Source organism: Lissotriton helveticus, chromosome 5_1, assembly GCF_964261635.1.
Source record: "Lissotriton helveticus chromosome 5_1, aLisHel1.1, whole genome shotgun sequence".
Classification (NCBI taxonomy): domain Eukaryota; kingdom Metazoa; phylum Chordata; class Amphibia; order Caudata; family Salamandridae; genus Lissotriton; species Lissotriton helveticus.
This window is the reverse complement of record NC_136065.1, coordinates 325,505,237-325,521,585: the sequence shown is the minus strand read 5'-3', so window position 1 is coordinate 325,521,585 and position 16,349 is coordinate 325,505,237. Positions and strand designations below refer to the sequence as shown.

The following is a 16,349-nucleotide window of genomic DNA, read 5'->3' as shown; positions in this document are numbered from 1 at the left end:
CATTTTATCTGAGCCTGACCAGACAGAGGAATGAAGAAGTCGTTAATGACTCTAAACAATTTCCTGGCCAAATTCAGGGCTTGACTGATCACCCAGGAGTAATATTTCTGCTTGGTTGGTCTGCTGTGCTGTTTATATCCAGGGTAGCAGAATAATGTAGTTTAGCTTCTTGGCAGCATTTTATATCGCTTTTGCCGTTGTGCCATTCTCTAGGTTGAAGAAGCTCACCCTGGAGTAAACTAGGGATGGGATTTTGGGCCGTACTTCGTAGATCGATTGCTGGCTTGTGCTGGTTGTACAATATATCAAGAAGTTGAGAGAGTTTTGAATGAAATAGAGCGAGACAACTGTTGATATCATGCTAACCGCCATGGCAGATCGGTAGAACAGCATAGGTGGCCTCAGTTAAAGAAAAGGCCCTCCAGCATCCTTCAGTGATTTTATTTTTTGGGAGTGTCCTCTGAGCATGCTTGGAAACTAAGAATGTAAAATGGACAGCTTTGTGATCTGGCCATGGCAAAGGTATACATAGTAAGCCTGGGCGGAGCTGGCGTAGTGCCTCTACGCGGCGTTCCACAGAGTTGGAAAAAAACTCTGTGGAACTCCACTCCACTCCCTCCCACCTCCCTAATTAATTAGAATTATTTTTTTAAGGCACTTACCTGCTGTGGCTGCCTCCTTCTCGCCATGGCTGCTCTTCTTCCTCTTCCTCACCGTCCTTGTCTATTGGAAACCCCTTTGTTGTACGTCTTGCACGTGTGCACCCGCAAGACGTACAACATAGGGGTTTACATTAGCAATGGACGGGAAGGACTAGGAAGGAGAGCGGCCATGCCGAGGAGAAGGCAGCCGCAGCAGGTAAGTGCCTTTTTTATTCATTATAATTAATTAAGGTGGGTGGAGGGGCTGGCTAACTCCGCTCCGCCACAGAGTTGGAGTTTTGCCTAAACTCTGTGTTCGCAGAGGGGCGCAGAGTAGGCAAAACTCCGTAAATTCCGCTGGCGGAGCGGAGTTACCCGCCCTGGGTTAATACATAGCCTGAGTTGCAAAACATATATCAGTAGAAGTTAAGACTAGCATCAAGGAGATGGCTTCCTGTTGCATGGGCTCAGAATTTAACATGGAGAGAGAAAAAAAACTTCAATACCTTTCGAGAAGTTGATAGTTGTTGCCTGCGATGATTTCAGCCTAAGACTACAGTCACCAAAGTCTAAGATGTGATTGTTGTTTTCAAAACAAAGTTAATCGGGCATCGGAAGTCTCTGCTGATGCTTGAGGGGCAAAATAGATTAATTAGGTACTTTCTAAACTTACATTTGCAAGGTGAATAGATTGTTAAATGGTTAATATTTGATAGTTATTGAATCTTTATATAATTTGGCTACCTCCCCGTTCATTTTATTGTCATTAACAGAGTTTAATTTCGGTTATTTTTTTTTTATTTAAATCATTTTCAGTTCTGGGTCATACACTGTGGAAAACTGCTCACCTGAGGTTGGAACTCAGAGCCCTCATGTCATGCAAACCAAAGAAGTAGGTGAGCTGGCCTCTTCAGAATTCTCTCAATTCCCAGGACTGTGTGCCTTTGAAAAGGAAGTTTGTGCTTGGATAGTGGAGGTCACATGCCTGATTTGTAAGTGACTGTGAACTAGAATTATGAAACGCCAACTGGGAATTTTGTTTTTAGCTGATATGGCCATTTTGGGATTAAATACACTTCCTATGAAAATCAAGCTGAAAAGCATGCACCAAACGGGCCAGCAAAACGATTTCACCATCACGTGGCACTGAGAAGATCTTCTTTTTAGATTATTGAGGGATTCTTAATGAGTCCTGCCCAACCCAGGATGTATTTGCTCAGACAGTCAATATTCATGCTGCTGCCTATTGTCATTATTTTAAATATTACTGAAAACATGTGCCTATTCAGTAAAGTTACAAAGGAAGAGTTTTGTCACTGTCTAAGAACTGCATTGTACAATGTGTGCTATTGTGCTTTCTGATAAGCTTCTTTTAGAAATGATTTTATCAGTCATTTCATATTTTTTGATTTTTGTTAGCTGTGTTTTAGTGATATTGCAGTGATGGCTAAACTATATTTTCCTATATGTATTATATTAGGAATCAATGATAATGGCAGAAATAATGGAAATCCGGGGAAAAAAACTTGCTTTAAGTGCAACTTGCATTATCTTTCAACTATGGGGACTAAGAAATGTCACCTTCAATCTCCATTCCAAACTGTTTGTCTTCTCACACCAGTAGTCGCCAGAATCATCAATAAATGTTGTCTTTAACCCCGGAACAGGTAATCTTTCTTCAGCTTTTAAAAAAGCCCTCTGCTGATCCACAGAATCCTGGGAATTACCATCTCATTGCCAAACTCCCACTTCTTGATAAGCTCATCGAAAAGGTGGTTGTCTACCGGCTTCTTTCCCAGGAGAACCAAGATCATTTATTCAATACTTACGAATGACATGTTAGACCTAAACTTCGGAGTAAAATTGCCCTCCTTAAGGTTTAGAGAAATTCTTTAGAAGCGGCTGACTTGAAGCCTTGACCCAGCTATGTCTGCTCTATGTGTCCAGTGCATTAACATGGTGGATTTCTAAGCCATGTTAAAATGGGCACTGTGTCAGGGTCAGACCTCTCTCGTTTCTGGACTCCCTGAAGTAGATAACCCAGTGCGTACAATATTGTTCCTAAAAGTTGTGCCACCCCCTTAATGCTTGGGTGACCGACAGTGGCCACCATTTATTTTTAACATTTATATTCAGGCACTTTCCTTGTCTATTCAGGCACAACTTCATTCTAATGCCAACAACACACAACTTTAAGTTTGTTTACTGAGGAAGGCAAATAAATCATGGGCCTCGATCAATGATTCCGAGAATCTGCCTTCAATTGAACCCCACCAAAACTGAACAGCTGCTGCAGGGGACCAACAGAGACACATTTAAGGCTTCACCTCACCGCCTTCTCCATTTCAGATATCCTGGTCCACAACCTGATACACAATCTAGACGACATCCTCTTTGATCAGGTCTGAAATTGCACCCTCAGATCAAGTAAGTAAGTAAGAAATTTTTATTTGCATAGTTAATTAAAACCATTGCAATACAACCTTTAAAATTTCGTCTACAAGTAAAATTTTAAAGGTTGTATTGCAATGGTTTTAATTAACTATGCAAATAAAAATTACTTACTTACTTACTTACTTACTCAGATCAAAGCACTTATTGAATCTTCTTTTCAGCTGTTCTTGTTGAAACCCACTCTTCACCACATCACACTGTGAGTGAACCACTGGTGAACTCCAAGTTTGATTATGTAAATTTATTGTAAGTGCTGCTCCCTCAATATCTCATCCAGAAACTCCAGATCATAGAGAACGCAGGAATATGGTGCAGCCATGATCCGTGGCAAGAAGATCACTGCACTAGATGCTAGGCATTGCTAGGATTTCGTCCAAACTTTATGTCTGCTTCGTGAAGTCCTTTGGATAATTGTTTTACTTGCCTCACTTAGATGATCAACTGTTTCCATCTACCTGGCAAGGCTCTACCCTGTTGCACAGGAAACGTGGCGTACATTCTAAAAGTGATCCGCAAAAAAACATTATGAGACAAACTATTCTGCCTCTGTGTTTTTGAGCTGTGGAATTTACATCCAGCAGATGTGCGCAGAGGAACTGCCATCAGATATTCAGGAAATCCTTCAGAAATCCTGTTTTGTTAATCCGCTCTGTGCAGCCAAGAGTTAGGCGGACAGGTGGTGTGGGCCGAGAGGTGGTTTGTTCCGTAGTGTGCCATTTAAAATGTTGTCACTCACTCACAATTATGTTCAGCTTTAAAACAGAAGAAAAGAAGAACCCCCATGACAAGCGTTTGGGACAACAACAGTGACTGACAGTGACTAAAGCTCACATCTGGATCAGGCAGTCCGTGCCTTCATGGCTGATAGAGCTTTGGATAAAAGAACAACCGCGGAAGCACCTGGTTACAACCCCTGGTGGTCCGTGCAGTGCCTTCCATCAGCAATGCAGCTCCGACCGGACCATCGCTCCTGTGGGGGCTGAGAGGTGTATTGAACAGTGAGTGGCCAGAGGCAGTGAACGCGCGGATGTAACAGAAATGCGCAGAAAGCCCCTTCCTTCCCTCCTGTAACCTCCAGTGTTTGGTCTGCAGAGAGTGCGGGAGGCTGTGATTGCCCCTACCTCCCTCGAAGCACTTTGAGTGACCGCGCGCCCTCCCAGGCCCCCGCGCGTGCTGTTGCTGTGTTAGAGGGGGGCGCGCGGCCTCGGAGCCGCCTCCTCATTGGCTGCTGGGAGTGATGCGCCGCGGCGGAGAGGCAGGCAGAGGGAGCGCGCGCTCAGGTGCTGCAGTCCCCGGCGCTCTGCAGGCTGCACGGGACCTCGGCCGCTCCGCGAGCGCAAGACAGCGGGGGAGCGACACCCGCCTCCCCGGAGTGCACACACCGGTACGTATCGGCTCTCGGGGCTGTCTCTCCGGGGATAAAGAGCTAGGCAGCAGGACCAGGGGCGGGGAGCCCGGGGTGTCAGTTCACAGGGCTAGGTCTGGAGTACTGGGACCTCTTGCAGAAGTGCGTCCTGTTCCATAGCGCCCTGAAGCCGCTCATGGTGGCATGGGGTCAAGGTGAGAGGGCAGCTGGAGAGGAAATGCCATTCCTCCCGCCGCTAGCTTATTTCGTGAGCGACTCACGGGAGGGGGTCTTTTCCCACTGACTCCCCTTTTGAGTAATTTGCAGGGTCAACTTATGGTGACAGTTTCTGTTTCGCGAGTGCCCCTGATTTGTGGATTCATTTGTAATGTTTAGAAGGGAGATTCCTAATTTGTGGCATATGAGGGACGGTGTATTTGTGTGCCAGCCCGACAGGCTCACTACTTTGTTGATCGGCAGGCGGGGGTGACGGTGGGTGTTTGGGGAGGGCGCGTGTGCATCCCAGGCGGACATCTCCGTGATCTGCCAGGGCTGCCCCCTGCTTTGCAACGCACTCCCAGGCTCTGCCTGGCCTGAGAGCTGCTCGTGTCATGTTTGGCAGGCGCACTGCCTGAGGCCACTCACCTATGGGACTCACAGTGTAGGGGTCGGGTCTGTGATGACGCTGGACACGACCTGTCTGGCCTGCGGGTCGGTGGCGGATAGGGTTCTCTTCCGGCGGGGTGTACTTCCACAGCCCCCCACTGAGCGCTTTGAATAAATGTATTAATTTTGATTAATTAAAATCATTAAATGTAAAATAAAAAATAGGGTGCATAAAAATAGAAAAATTGATGTAGCAGTCGCGGGAATCTTATAAGGAGTTTTTAAAAAACAATTCAAATTGAGTACCTGATGGAGGTGCAGAGAGGGGGGTGCGGTGTTTCTGTTCTTGGAAGTCCTGGCGGGGTCGGATATACCTCCCCATATGAAGAATGTAAACACGGACTACAGGCAGGTGGGACAGTCCGTACTTTCCGCACCCTGCTGTCCAGTCTACACTCCCTGTGACGGTCTTTATCGCCCACTCTCTTCCTTTCCTCACGCCCACCTTTCCCACTCGCTGTCCTCACACCTCCGCACTTTCTCCGCTACAGTTTCCCTCCTCAGAGCGGAGACCCTTCTCCTGGCGACAGATTACTTACTGGCTTTTCGCCCTCTCACCTACCGTTAATCTTTCCCTTTTCCTCCGTGCATATGTTTTGTTTCCTCGTTTCTCTTTTAAAACGCCACCATATAAACCCCCCCTCTCTTGACGCCCTGCTCCCGCGACCCTGATTTCCCGTCTCTTTCTTCTTCCACTTTTTCCCCTCTTTTGTTGTCTCATTTTCTCTGTCTCTTTTTGGCCGTCTCTTTTGTTCCCCTGCTTCCCGTCTTTCTCACACATTCCCTCTATGTTTTCGCTGTTCTCTCGGCCTCTCCTGCTCGCTCCTTTATGACCGCCCTTCCTTTCTGCCCCTTTCCGCTTCTGTATTTTCCTTTGGCTCTCAGTTCCTCACCTTTGACACTTCCCTCCCTGCCCCAAACCTCTTGCCATTGCTTTCTCTTTCCTAATTTCTCCTCTTTCACTCTAGTCTATTTGCAGTGCTTTCTTTGCATGTCTCACTCATTCTCTCCTCTGGCATTTGTCTTCCCCTTGTCTCTCCTCCCTCTGCGTTTGTCCATCTCGCCAAGTCTCCCCTCTCTTTCATCTCTCCCTTAGACACCTCCTTCATTGCCCTCGGCGGCTCTTTATCTCTGTCCTGCTCCTCTGTCCGTGCTCTCTCTCTTCTTTCCCCTACTTCCCGTCCTCTCTTCTGCCTCTCCTTCCTTCTAGTTCTGATTATTCACCCCTCTCTTCTCGTACTGATGTCCACCCATCTCTCGCCGTCTTTGTCCCCTCCTTCCTCTTTTATTGTGCCTGCTCCAGAACTTTTCATCCGTGTGTCTCGCATATTTCACCTGCGTTGCTCCCTCTTTCTTCTGCCTTATTCTCTGTCACTCAGGGCACATGTCCCATAAAAAGAAGTGGGGTTACTGGCAATATGCAAATGACCTCTTGACGTCACGTGCTGAATGTGTCCCGGTGTCTGAAAATTACACCGGGACACGTTCGGCTTATTTCTGCGGGGCCCAGCTTCTTGGCAGGGGGGACGGCGTCCACCCTGTGAAAAGAGTGGGGGGACGCCGTCCACCCGCGCGTACCCCAGACTCGAGCCCTGCTGTCAATGTCTTCCCTCTCTTCCCTCTCTCCCCATATCGTGCTCTGCCTTGATTTCTCCGTTGCTATGCTCCCCCCCTCTCTCACTCTGTCCACCGTTCCCCGCAGTGTTTTCCTTTCTCTCGCCCTCTCCTTCTACTTCTGTATTTCCGTGTCTCCCACTCTCTCCTCTGATATCGTCGCTTCCTCCCTCTCTCTCCGTCTCCCCTGGTACCTCTCTTCCACCTCCCTTCTTTGCTCTCTCTTTCTAGACCGTTGTCTCATCTGCTGCTTCACTTCTAACGCTTCCTCCCACCACTGTGCTTCGGTCACTCTATTCTTCCCACCCACTCTCCAGGCCTCTCTCTCTCTCTTTTTGGATTCTGCTCTGTCGGCCTCTTCTCCCCATCCCTCCGCATTGTCACCTCTCTCTGTCTATCCCATGTGTTACTTCTTCTTCCACTCTCCCCCTCCTGCACCCTCTGTATCGTTTTCTTTGTTTCGCCCACTCTGACCAGGTGCCTCTTGTCCATCTGCTGTCTCCTGTGCATTGGCCCCTCCTCCCCTGCCCCTGTCACTTCGCACCATATCTCTGACACTCTCTCATCTGGCACCTTTTTCCCTCCATCTCTCCATTGCCTCTGCATTGTCCACACTCTTTGTCTCTTCCTTTCCCTACAATCTGTTATCTCCTTTTTCTCCCTAACTCCAACCTGCCCCCACAATTCCCTCCCACAGACCACTTATCATCACCGGAGGAGAGGGCTATTTCCCACCGCATGCGGTGCTTAACTATTGTAAAACCGGGAGTGCCCGAGGTGGGTATTTGTAAAGCGCTCAGTCCTCCCTGGTTCGAGGCGCAGTGTGCCCGAGGGCCCCTCCTCTTGATAAAAGCAGGCCGAGGTTAGCTCCCTTGCTAAGAAACATACTCATGTCTGAAACTGGGTGAATTCGGGCTTGGAAAAATCAACTAAACATGACATTTATGGCGCAAATGCATAAATGTGAAATGCCAATTTTAATTTTCGCCTGGAAAAAGACACGTGGGAGGCCGCGTATGTTTGAGCTGGTTTTTGTGTCTGAAAGGACGAAATTATAGTTTACTTAAGTAAAGTAAACAGAGGAAATCATTTGGGATAATATGTTCCTGGCTGTTACAGAGAGCTCTGCCAGGAAAATGTTAGGCGGGGAAATTATCTAATAATCTGGGCAAGGATAATATACCTTAAAAGCCAGCACCTGCCGGAGACAGGATGTATTTCATGTTGTGAGTTTGGCAAGGAACAGCCAATCACTGGAAGCCAAAGAGATGTGAGTAAAATGGTTTGCATTGACGAACTGCATGAAAAAAGTGCAGAATGGGAGACGAGGTAAAACAGCCTTGAAAACGTCACTTATAACGAGTTTGTGAAAATGAACGTTTATTTTCATGCAGTGCTTAAAAGCAGGGTTCTGTATAGCGCTATACTCTCGTTTTGAGAATGTGCTTCCAACTTTGGCATGCGTGGTGCCGGTTCGGGAGAGGACAACAAAATAAGGGAAATGGTTCTGTCGTTTAGGACAATTGATCTGTAAACAGTATTCAAAACCTTAAAGACATTTTCAAGGAACACACCCAAAAAACACAGTTAAAAAATAGTCAATAAATGTATTTTTTACTTTTCACATTAGTTGAAAAGGCTGTCGAATGGCACGCTACACAAAAACAAAACACTACAGAAGACTCGAGTGTACATTGAGTGACTTATTGTGATGAGTTACAGTTGTGCTGTACAAGAAGTGACAAGAATGACATGTGAATACAGATAGGGGAAGGCTCTTTATGGTCAGGTCCAACATACAAGCATAACCCTCCGACAGGGGTAATGATTTCCTGTTCAGTTCAGGGGATTGCGTGGACTGATAATGACAGTAACGTCGACGATCGACCCTAAGAATTAGGTGCGAATTAGTGTACATCCAGAGCGGGTTTTCATCAGGACAGGGGTTGGAGGAGGAATGACAGCCGCTAGCAGTGGATCCTAGTATTTCGGAATCCAACGTGTATTGAGGTGTCAGCCGACGCCTAAGACTCCCACCGGTAGGTTGTGGTCTTGTTGTGGCAAACTTCACCAGCCGGTTGAAGTTGAAAGGTGGCCGTCAAGGCGATCTAATGATTTGAGAAGAGAGACGTTGACTGACGTCGGCAGAGGTCTCTAGTCTCAAATCATAGGATCGCCTTGACGGCCACCTTTCAACTTCAACTGACTGGTGAAGTTTGCCACATCAAGACCACAACCTACCAGTGTGAGTCTTAGGTGTCGGCTGACACCTCAATACACGTTGGATTCCGAAATACTAGGATCCACTGCTAGCGGCTGTCATTTCTCCGCCAACCCCTGTCCTGATGAAGTCCCCGCTCAGGATGCACTCTAATTCACACCTAATTCTTAGGGCCGAAACGTCGACGTTACTGTCATTATCAGTCCACGCAATCCCCTGAATTGAACAGGAAATCATTACCCCTGTCGAAGGGTTATGCTTGTATTTTGGACCTGACCATAAAGAGCCTTCCCCTATCTGTATTCACATGTCATTCTTGTCACTTCTTTTACAGCACAACTGTCACTTATCACAGTAAGTCACTCAATGTACACTTGGATCTTGTGTAGTGTTTTGTTTTTGTGTAGCGTGCCATTCAACTGCCTTTTCAACTAATGTGAAAAGTAAAAAATACCATTTATGGACTATTTTTGAACTGCGTTTTTTTGGTGTGTTTCTTGAAAATGTCTTTAAGGTATTGAATACCGTGTACAAATCAATTGTCCTGCCCGACAGAACCATTTCCATTATTTTGTATAATTACCCAGGTCTGCGGGACACAGGGTCACCCGATTATTTTTAGTGGAGTTCGGGAGAGGACTCAGGTGACAAAAATCAGGCCTCATGGTTCCACAGCTTTCAATCCAACCATTTAGGGCAGGCCAAATAAATGACCATCATTCTTATTTTGGTGACGCCCAGCCATAGCTGGGAAAGTTTATTTATTTATTTAATTATGCATTCCCTATCTGGAACACAACTCGTTGATGCAGGTGCCTTACTGGGACATCCAATGTTTTAATGAGACACTTGATAAATATATTACCCATCTTCATGGAACTCAACAAATGAAGCTCTACCAGATAAAATGCTGAGTTAAGATTTGCTGGTTTATGGAGAGAGGATGAAGCCCACCTGTTTACATCTTAATTATACCAAACTGATTTTTGCTGTTGTAGTACATATTTACACCTTTAGTTCTGCGAACCCATTCCACTAAATACAAATTGTGATAAGGAGCTAAGCTCTTTCAAAGGGGTTGGTAGTAATTTCACATCACAGTCTCCTGGTCAGAAAAATACCAGACCTCAGTTAAAGGCAATGTCAGACCCGCATTCTGCCTAACAATGCATGGTTTTGCTTTAGGATTGAGTCGAGGAATGTTTTAGTGTTTGTCCAGTCCTACTTCTGTGGGCCATCGCGGACAACGTGCCGGTCAACAACTGCAAAACACTCAAAGAATGCTTGTTTTACAGGCCTGCACTGGGCTTACAGTTGCACATTAGGCACAGGCCCCTATTTTACTCTTCCTTGACCCTTTATTTAGTTGTGTATTCAGCTGTTGCTATAGTTTTGGCCTGTAAATTACAGAGGTTGCTTTAGTGCAGTTCACGATCACCACAGAATTATGTGAATCCAGCTCTCATTCCTATGGGACCTGTCGTCAGTCTCTCGTGGTCATGCCACCTCCCTCTTGAATACCCAGCCCTCTCTCCTTCAATATTCAAGGCACACACACTGCAATTATGCTGGAAACAAAACTTAATGGTTTCCCTAAACTTTTTGGAGACTTTGAAAAAGACCAGGCACAAACAGCATTAAAGGGGAGGTGAAAAAGGGGACTACGGCACTGAGAATTAAAATATGCCAGACGATGACTGATTACAATTATTTAGAATGCTTTTTTAACTTATAAAACAAAATGAAAACAATATTCAGAGGTAAACTGACAGAAGAGCACCAGAAAGATAACTTATAACCTGATTTGGATCCAATGGGATTTATGTTTCGGCGGACGGGTTATCCATCACCGTTGTGAGGGAGGAAAGTGTCCACCGAGATCTTAATCAGGCCCTTTGTGATAACCTGGAAAGACTGAGTGACCTTTCTTAATAGACAGTGAGGCCCTTTTACAGAAATGCTTTGGCTGATGTAGGTTTCTTGCGCTGTCACCCTGCCCCAGTAATATAGAGGAAGTTCTCAAATTTCCATCATTTTTGGGTTCCACACACTTGTCACTGGAGTGCTTCCAGGCTATTGTGTCAAAAAATGTTTCTGAACAATCGACTGACCTATTATCTTTGAATTTCCCCTCAAAAGTTTTCACTTGTCTTCTAATAACAGTACACACTCTCCAACCCTCTAGTTTCTTCCCTACGACATTTTGGGGGAACCCCAAGAGGCTTTTTCACTTCAAGAGTGCTGTGTTTAGCTGGCAGTATTCATGCTTTTTTTTTAAGTTGTCTTCCACACCCCTTTTTTGTCACATACGCCTTGCATACTTTTTACCACTATCCTGTTAATAATTGAAGAGCTAGCCTTAAGAGGGATCGAAGTAATTTCATTTGAATTAAGTATTATATTTCATGGGAGTAGATGTTCAGATGGTAGATTAATGGCTGTGGAACTAGGACACCTGGGTTTTCCTAATCCCGCCTTCCCCGCATAATCAAATTGTGTGATTTCAGTCAACTCATTTAATTTGTCCTGTGCCTAAGTCCATCTTAGCTTGACAACATGGGAAGGATTTAGAAACAAGCTGCACACTAGTTTAAGCTCTATAAGCTGTCAATTCCATTCCAAACCCCCCCTCGCCCCACGTAAGTGGCCATAGTTAAAAAAAGAAGTGAGAAACTTGGGGGTTGGAGGGGGGGGGGGGAATAAGAGGAATCTTATATTATGAAGCAGGTGGCTGGAAAACCCCTTGCCTATTTTGAGATGGTGCGGGAAAGGTGTGTGTGTGAAATATTAGTAAATGTCATCCATTTTGTACTTTCACAGTCCTTGCACAGAGAGCGCCACGCAGCAGACCCGATGCCTGTGAGCACCTTGGGCTCAGGGCCATGCCCCGGATGAACAGCCAGCAGACACCGTCCCTCAGTACCCAACCAGTGGACTGACGTGGGATCCCTACTGGATTGTCAACTGCTTCTTTTTGTTGTACAACATCAAAAATAACCCTCAACAAACCATCGCTTGCATTGCAGTCTGTTTATCCTGCTCATACCGTTGTTTCATTTTCTGGGAAGCTGATCGCATGATTTTTCTCATAAGGAGAGTGCAACAGTAACTGGATTTCTAAGAATTTTGTCTCCGATGTTTTGAGGTTGGCCTTGTGGATAGGACTTTCCTTGGTTCCTCTTCTAGATGGTGCTCACTGTGGTGCCTTTCTAAACAGCGCTCACCTTGGTTACCTTTCCGGACGACGCCTGTTTCCCCATCTGGACCGTGCTCCGTTTGCGAAGGGAGGGCTAGAGAAACACCATGGTCACCTCAATGTTTTCAGATTGCTTCGGTAGGAGCCACTCCCAGCCACAGGCAGTGGCTGCAGCTCCCCAACCTCCAGGCTTTCTCCATAGGCCTGTTCAGCCCAGACGTCCTTGTCGAAGTTGGTGCCGCAGCCTCCTCCGACCCCTGGAGCCCATTCGATGCTACCCAGAAGCTCAGCCTCGTGTGTACTATTGTAGGTATTGTAAGAACCAATCATTATTATTCTCGTGCATCTGTTATGGACCTAGTTAATGAAGGAAGCCAAAATTAACCTTGGTGGAGAAATAGCAGTGTCTTTTATGAGGCTGCAAAACAATGCCTCCCTACAGTCCCCAGCCACAGAGTGTTATCATTTGTATGCTACCCGCACCATCACTCAACATAACAATCTCACACTGGCCAATAGCAGAATCTTCCTGCACAACCGAAGGGAGGTCTTCAAGTGATGGCACTCCATGGCTGGGCTTCCTCAGGGAGTACCTGTTATTGCTTCCAAAGGTAAGTGTCATTTCAGTGCTCCCGCTTTGGGCGTATGTCATGATGGGTTATTCCGGTCAATTTACTCATGTCAGGCACATGAGGATGCAGTTAAAACTTACTTCAGTTGTATAAACATAGTTTTTGAGTAACACATAAATTGCCCAGAGTGGAGCAAGAAATATTTATAGTATAAAACCAATGTGACAGGGAGTTCTTGACTCCATTTTTCTTCAGGCAGGAGTTTCTGTATGGGGTATGATGTTAGTGAGGGCACCGGGCCTGAGACCTCATCTGGGACCATGCCTCCATGGACCTGGTATTTGTTGTCTCCGAGGGTGAGCGATATGAGATTACGCACACGTGTTGTTGATAAGATTGTAACCTTCAATCAAATTTTCAAAACTGGATAGCGCAATCTGCAAACATCTGAATACGTGAAGGGCCATGATGGGAGTTTCTGCTCCATTATGTTTTATTATGGTTTTGTCATTTGCTTACTACCATTAGAATGTCACCCGAATGCTTTCTTAATCTGTGTGTTTTTTAAGCAGGATGGGAAATGCATTCAATTTGACATGCTTTTTGTTACCATAATCCTATAGTTTTAGAAGATAGGTTGTTGGATGAGTAGTTTAAAAGCAGATTGTGAAAGTAAAATTGATTTTATCGGGAAAAGGTCTCCTCAGTTTCTTTTGTGTATCTATAGATGGGTGCATCAAATGATTTTTCCTGTTTTTGTTTTGCGTTGGGTGCTCGCTTGTCCATTGATCGACCAATGGAGAGTGATTTCCAAATAGGTATCACAATCCAGGTGAGTAAATATGGTGATGCTTCTTGATTAACATTGTGTGCTTTGTATCACACACATGGTTTGCCTTTCAGCCACTGTAGCCAAACCCCAAGACATGTGTCTTGCAGCGCTAGGAAGCATCTGTGTATGCTGCACTTTATAATTAAAATTAACATAACATTGTAACCATACAGAAAAAGGAAAACAAGATAAAAAAATGTATAAAACATGGACTGTCGCAGTGTGAATAGTGTGCTGTGACATCAAGGGCACATCGGGAGCAGGGAGCTAGTTGGTGCTCTGAGATTGTTGTCTATGGCAATTCATAGCAGGAGCCCCTTCACTGGAGGACCGACCTCCGTGCATGCTGCACTCGAACATTACCAGGCAGGTTGTCACTGCCCCGGTGTATCCGAGGTTCTTGAAAGACATGGAGAAAGATGAGTGAAGTTTATAAAGGAATCCAGGGCCCTGGACTGTTCCAAATGGTCTTGGCAGGGTTCTTTGATTTTGTATTTCACTATGGGCCCCACTTGAGATCTGTGCGCTGAACGCCCTTTCCTTCCCTCAAAAGCCCCTGAAGCTGCCCTCATTTTTTTCAAAAAAATCTTTGCAAATCTCACATTAAATAGGTTCAATGTATTAAATATGTTAGTTTTATATGTAGGTCATTGCACCGTCCCATTGTTCACCAGTCACTTTCGCCACAGTTCTGTGTAATCACTCTGCATCCCATGATATAATGCACCACTTTGGTATCCGGGAACGTGTGTGTTGTCACAGTGTTTTATTTGTAAATAAAGGCAAATAAGATACTACAAAATTCAATTTTGTATTGGTGTTGTTCAAGTAGAGGTAACTTTCCTGCATCCAGCACTGGATGTGGTCATGGCATTCTGAAATGTTGGTCTGAATGTCTAATTTACTTTACAACTGGGATTGGGCCTGGCGCTGCTGTATTATCAGCATAAGAGGTTGGCTGTGTATTTGGTGCAATAAATGAATCTTAGACCAGGACCCCCTGACCTCTTAAGCCCCATGGGGGACCATGAGAGCCACTCTGATGCCCAAAAAATAAATGGTGAAAAACTGCTGCGATACCGCTAGCCTCTCGCAGAATAAAAAAAAATGACAACAGTGCGCATTTATCGACTATGACCCCAGGGAGCCCACCCCCGAGGCTGTATGGCCCCCCTTCCGGATCCTCTGGAGCCCACTACTGTCTGGAAAACATTGTTTAGGGGGAGGAGGGGCGCCCACACCCTCCCCGAGCTATCAGAGGCAACGGGAGCCCACCCCTGGGGCCAAATATATTGTGTATGGGAAGGGGGGTGTGAGGCGTGAGGCCCCCCTCCCTGAGCCTTAAGGGGCCTGAGGAGCCCACCCCGGGGCAAAAGTATTGTACACTAGGAAGGGATGCCTTAAAGGCCCCGGCGGAGCCCACCCCTGATGCCAAAAAAATTCTAAATGGGAAAGGGGACCACGTGCCCCCCCCTCCCTGAGACTCTAAAAGCCCCATGAAGCCCACCCCTGGGGGCGATTACTTTGAGGGAGGGGGGCATGTGAGCACCCTCCCTGAGCCATTAATGTCACAGGGGACCCCATCCCCTGGGGTTGACTCAGATGCCATTTCCCAGGTTCCCCACCCCGGGACATAGCAGTTTTCCTGTCTGCTGCAATGCAGGCAGGAAAACCTATGTTTGCTCTCACTTGGTGGGAGCATTTTCTAAACACCTGCCAAGCAGGAGCAAACACCAAGTCTGCTCCCAACTGGCGGTGATGCGGGCAGGGGAGCAGATCAAAATATTGCTTCTGTCTCAGGAAGCAGCATTAGTAGCTGCTCCCTGCAGGCAGGAGCATTGTCGGCTCCTTCTGTATGCAGAGCCGACTGGGGCCCTAAGGCCCTCCTGCAGCCCAAAACAAGACTATGGTGGGTACCCTGGGTGGGTACCCACCTTTAATTGAGTAGGGCCTTGGGGAATGGGGCCCTTGGGGCCTACTCCAGCCGTATGAGGGGGTGGTGTGGCCCTCCTCTCCATAAGTATGACAGTGGGCCCGAGGAATTGGGTCCCCGGGTGCAAAGTCGGCCTGGGATGGGGGGCTGCATGCCCCCTCTCACCATTAAAATTACACCGCGGGAAGGGGTCCCTTAGGACAGAAATCAGCCTAAGGAGGGGAAGTGCGTGCCTCCTCCTCCCCCTAACAATGACTGCATTTTGATGACTGACAAGAGCACATCACCTCACTGTGCCAGGGACGTCCAGGGTAATTAATATATGTTCTTTGAGACAAAAACACATTTTTGCTTTTAGACATTTTTTATACTGACGAGGGTCCTGCAGCTTCCCCAACATTAACGGTTTTCCAAAATTGACAAAAGACAAAAGGCATTGACAAATACATTACCATTGGCTTTGCCAATGCTTGTTACATCTTGGCTCCTGCCACTGTTTAACCTAAATATTGACCCTGTGGGGAAAGAGCGTTCCTGATAGGACAGGTTGAATGGTCTGTGGCTTCCACATTTTCATCCCAAATTCCTTGAATAAGGCTACACTTTGCGTCCCCCACCCACTTAATACGTTTTTGACTTGTGACAATGCAGATTTTGGACATCCAATGGAATATGACCACCACCATAACCTGGAAAAGAAAGCCTCTGTCAGCCTGCCTCATACAACAACAAGAGGCACTTTCCCCAAACCCATCACAATATATCTCTGCTGCCGCCATCACCACTGGTGCAAGCAGACGATCTGTCTGGGTGAAGGTCTGTGGGGAATGAGGAATGGCCAGCACATTACGTGCAGAATTGCCTATCCCGCCATT

At 46.4% G+C, this 16,349-nt stretch overlaps 1 protein-coding gene across 4 annotated transcripts in view; it reads left to right on the top strand.

The window, feature by feature from the left end:
- The window catches only part of DVL1 (dishevelled segment polarity protein 1), a 650,234-nt gene that overhangs the window by 496,429 nt on the left and 137,456 nt on the right, over nucleotides 1–16,349 (top strand). Inside the window, exons 1-2 of one of the 4 annotated variants that reach the window (XM_078642392.1) lie at nucleotides 4,351–4,479; nucleotides 11,762–12,443. The exons of the other annotated variants lie outside the window; for them this stretch is intronic. Coding sequence (XP_078498518.1) covers nucleotides 12,245–12,443 — 199 coding nt within the window. The 5' untranslated portion in view covers nucleotides 4,351–4,479; nucleotides 11,762–12,244. Of the gene's footprint in view, nucleotides 1–4,350; nucleotides 4,480–11,761; nucleotides 12,444–16,349 lie in introns of those variants that run through there. 4 annotated transcript variants of the gene reach the window in all.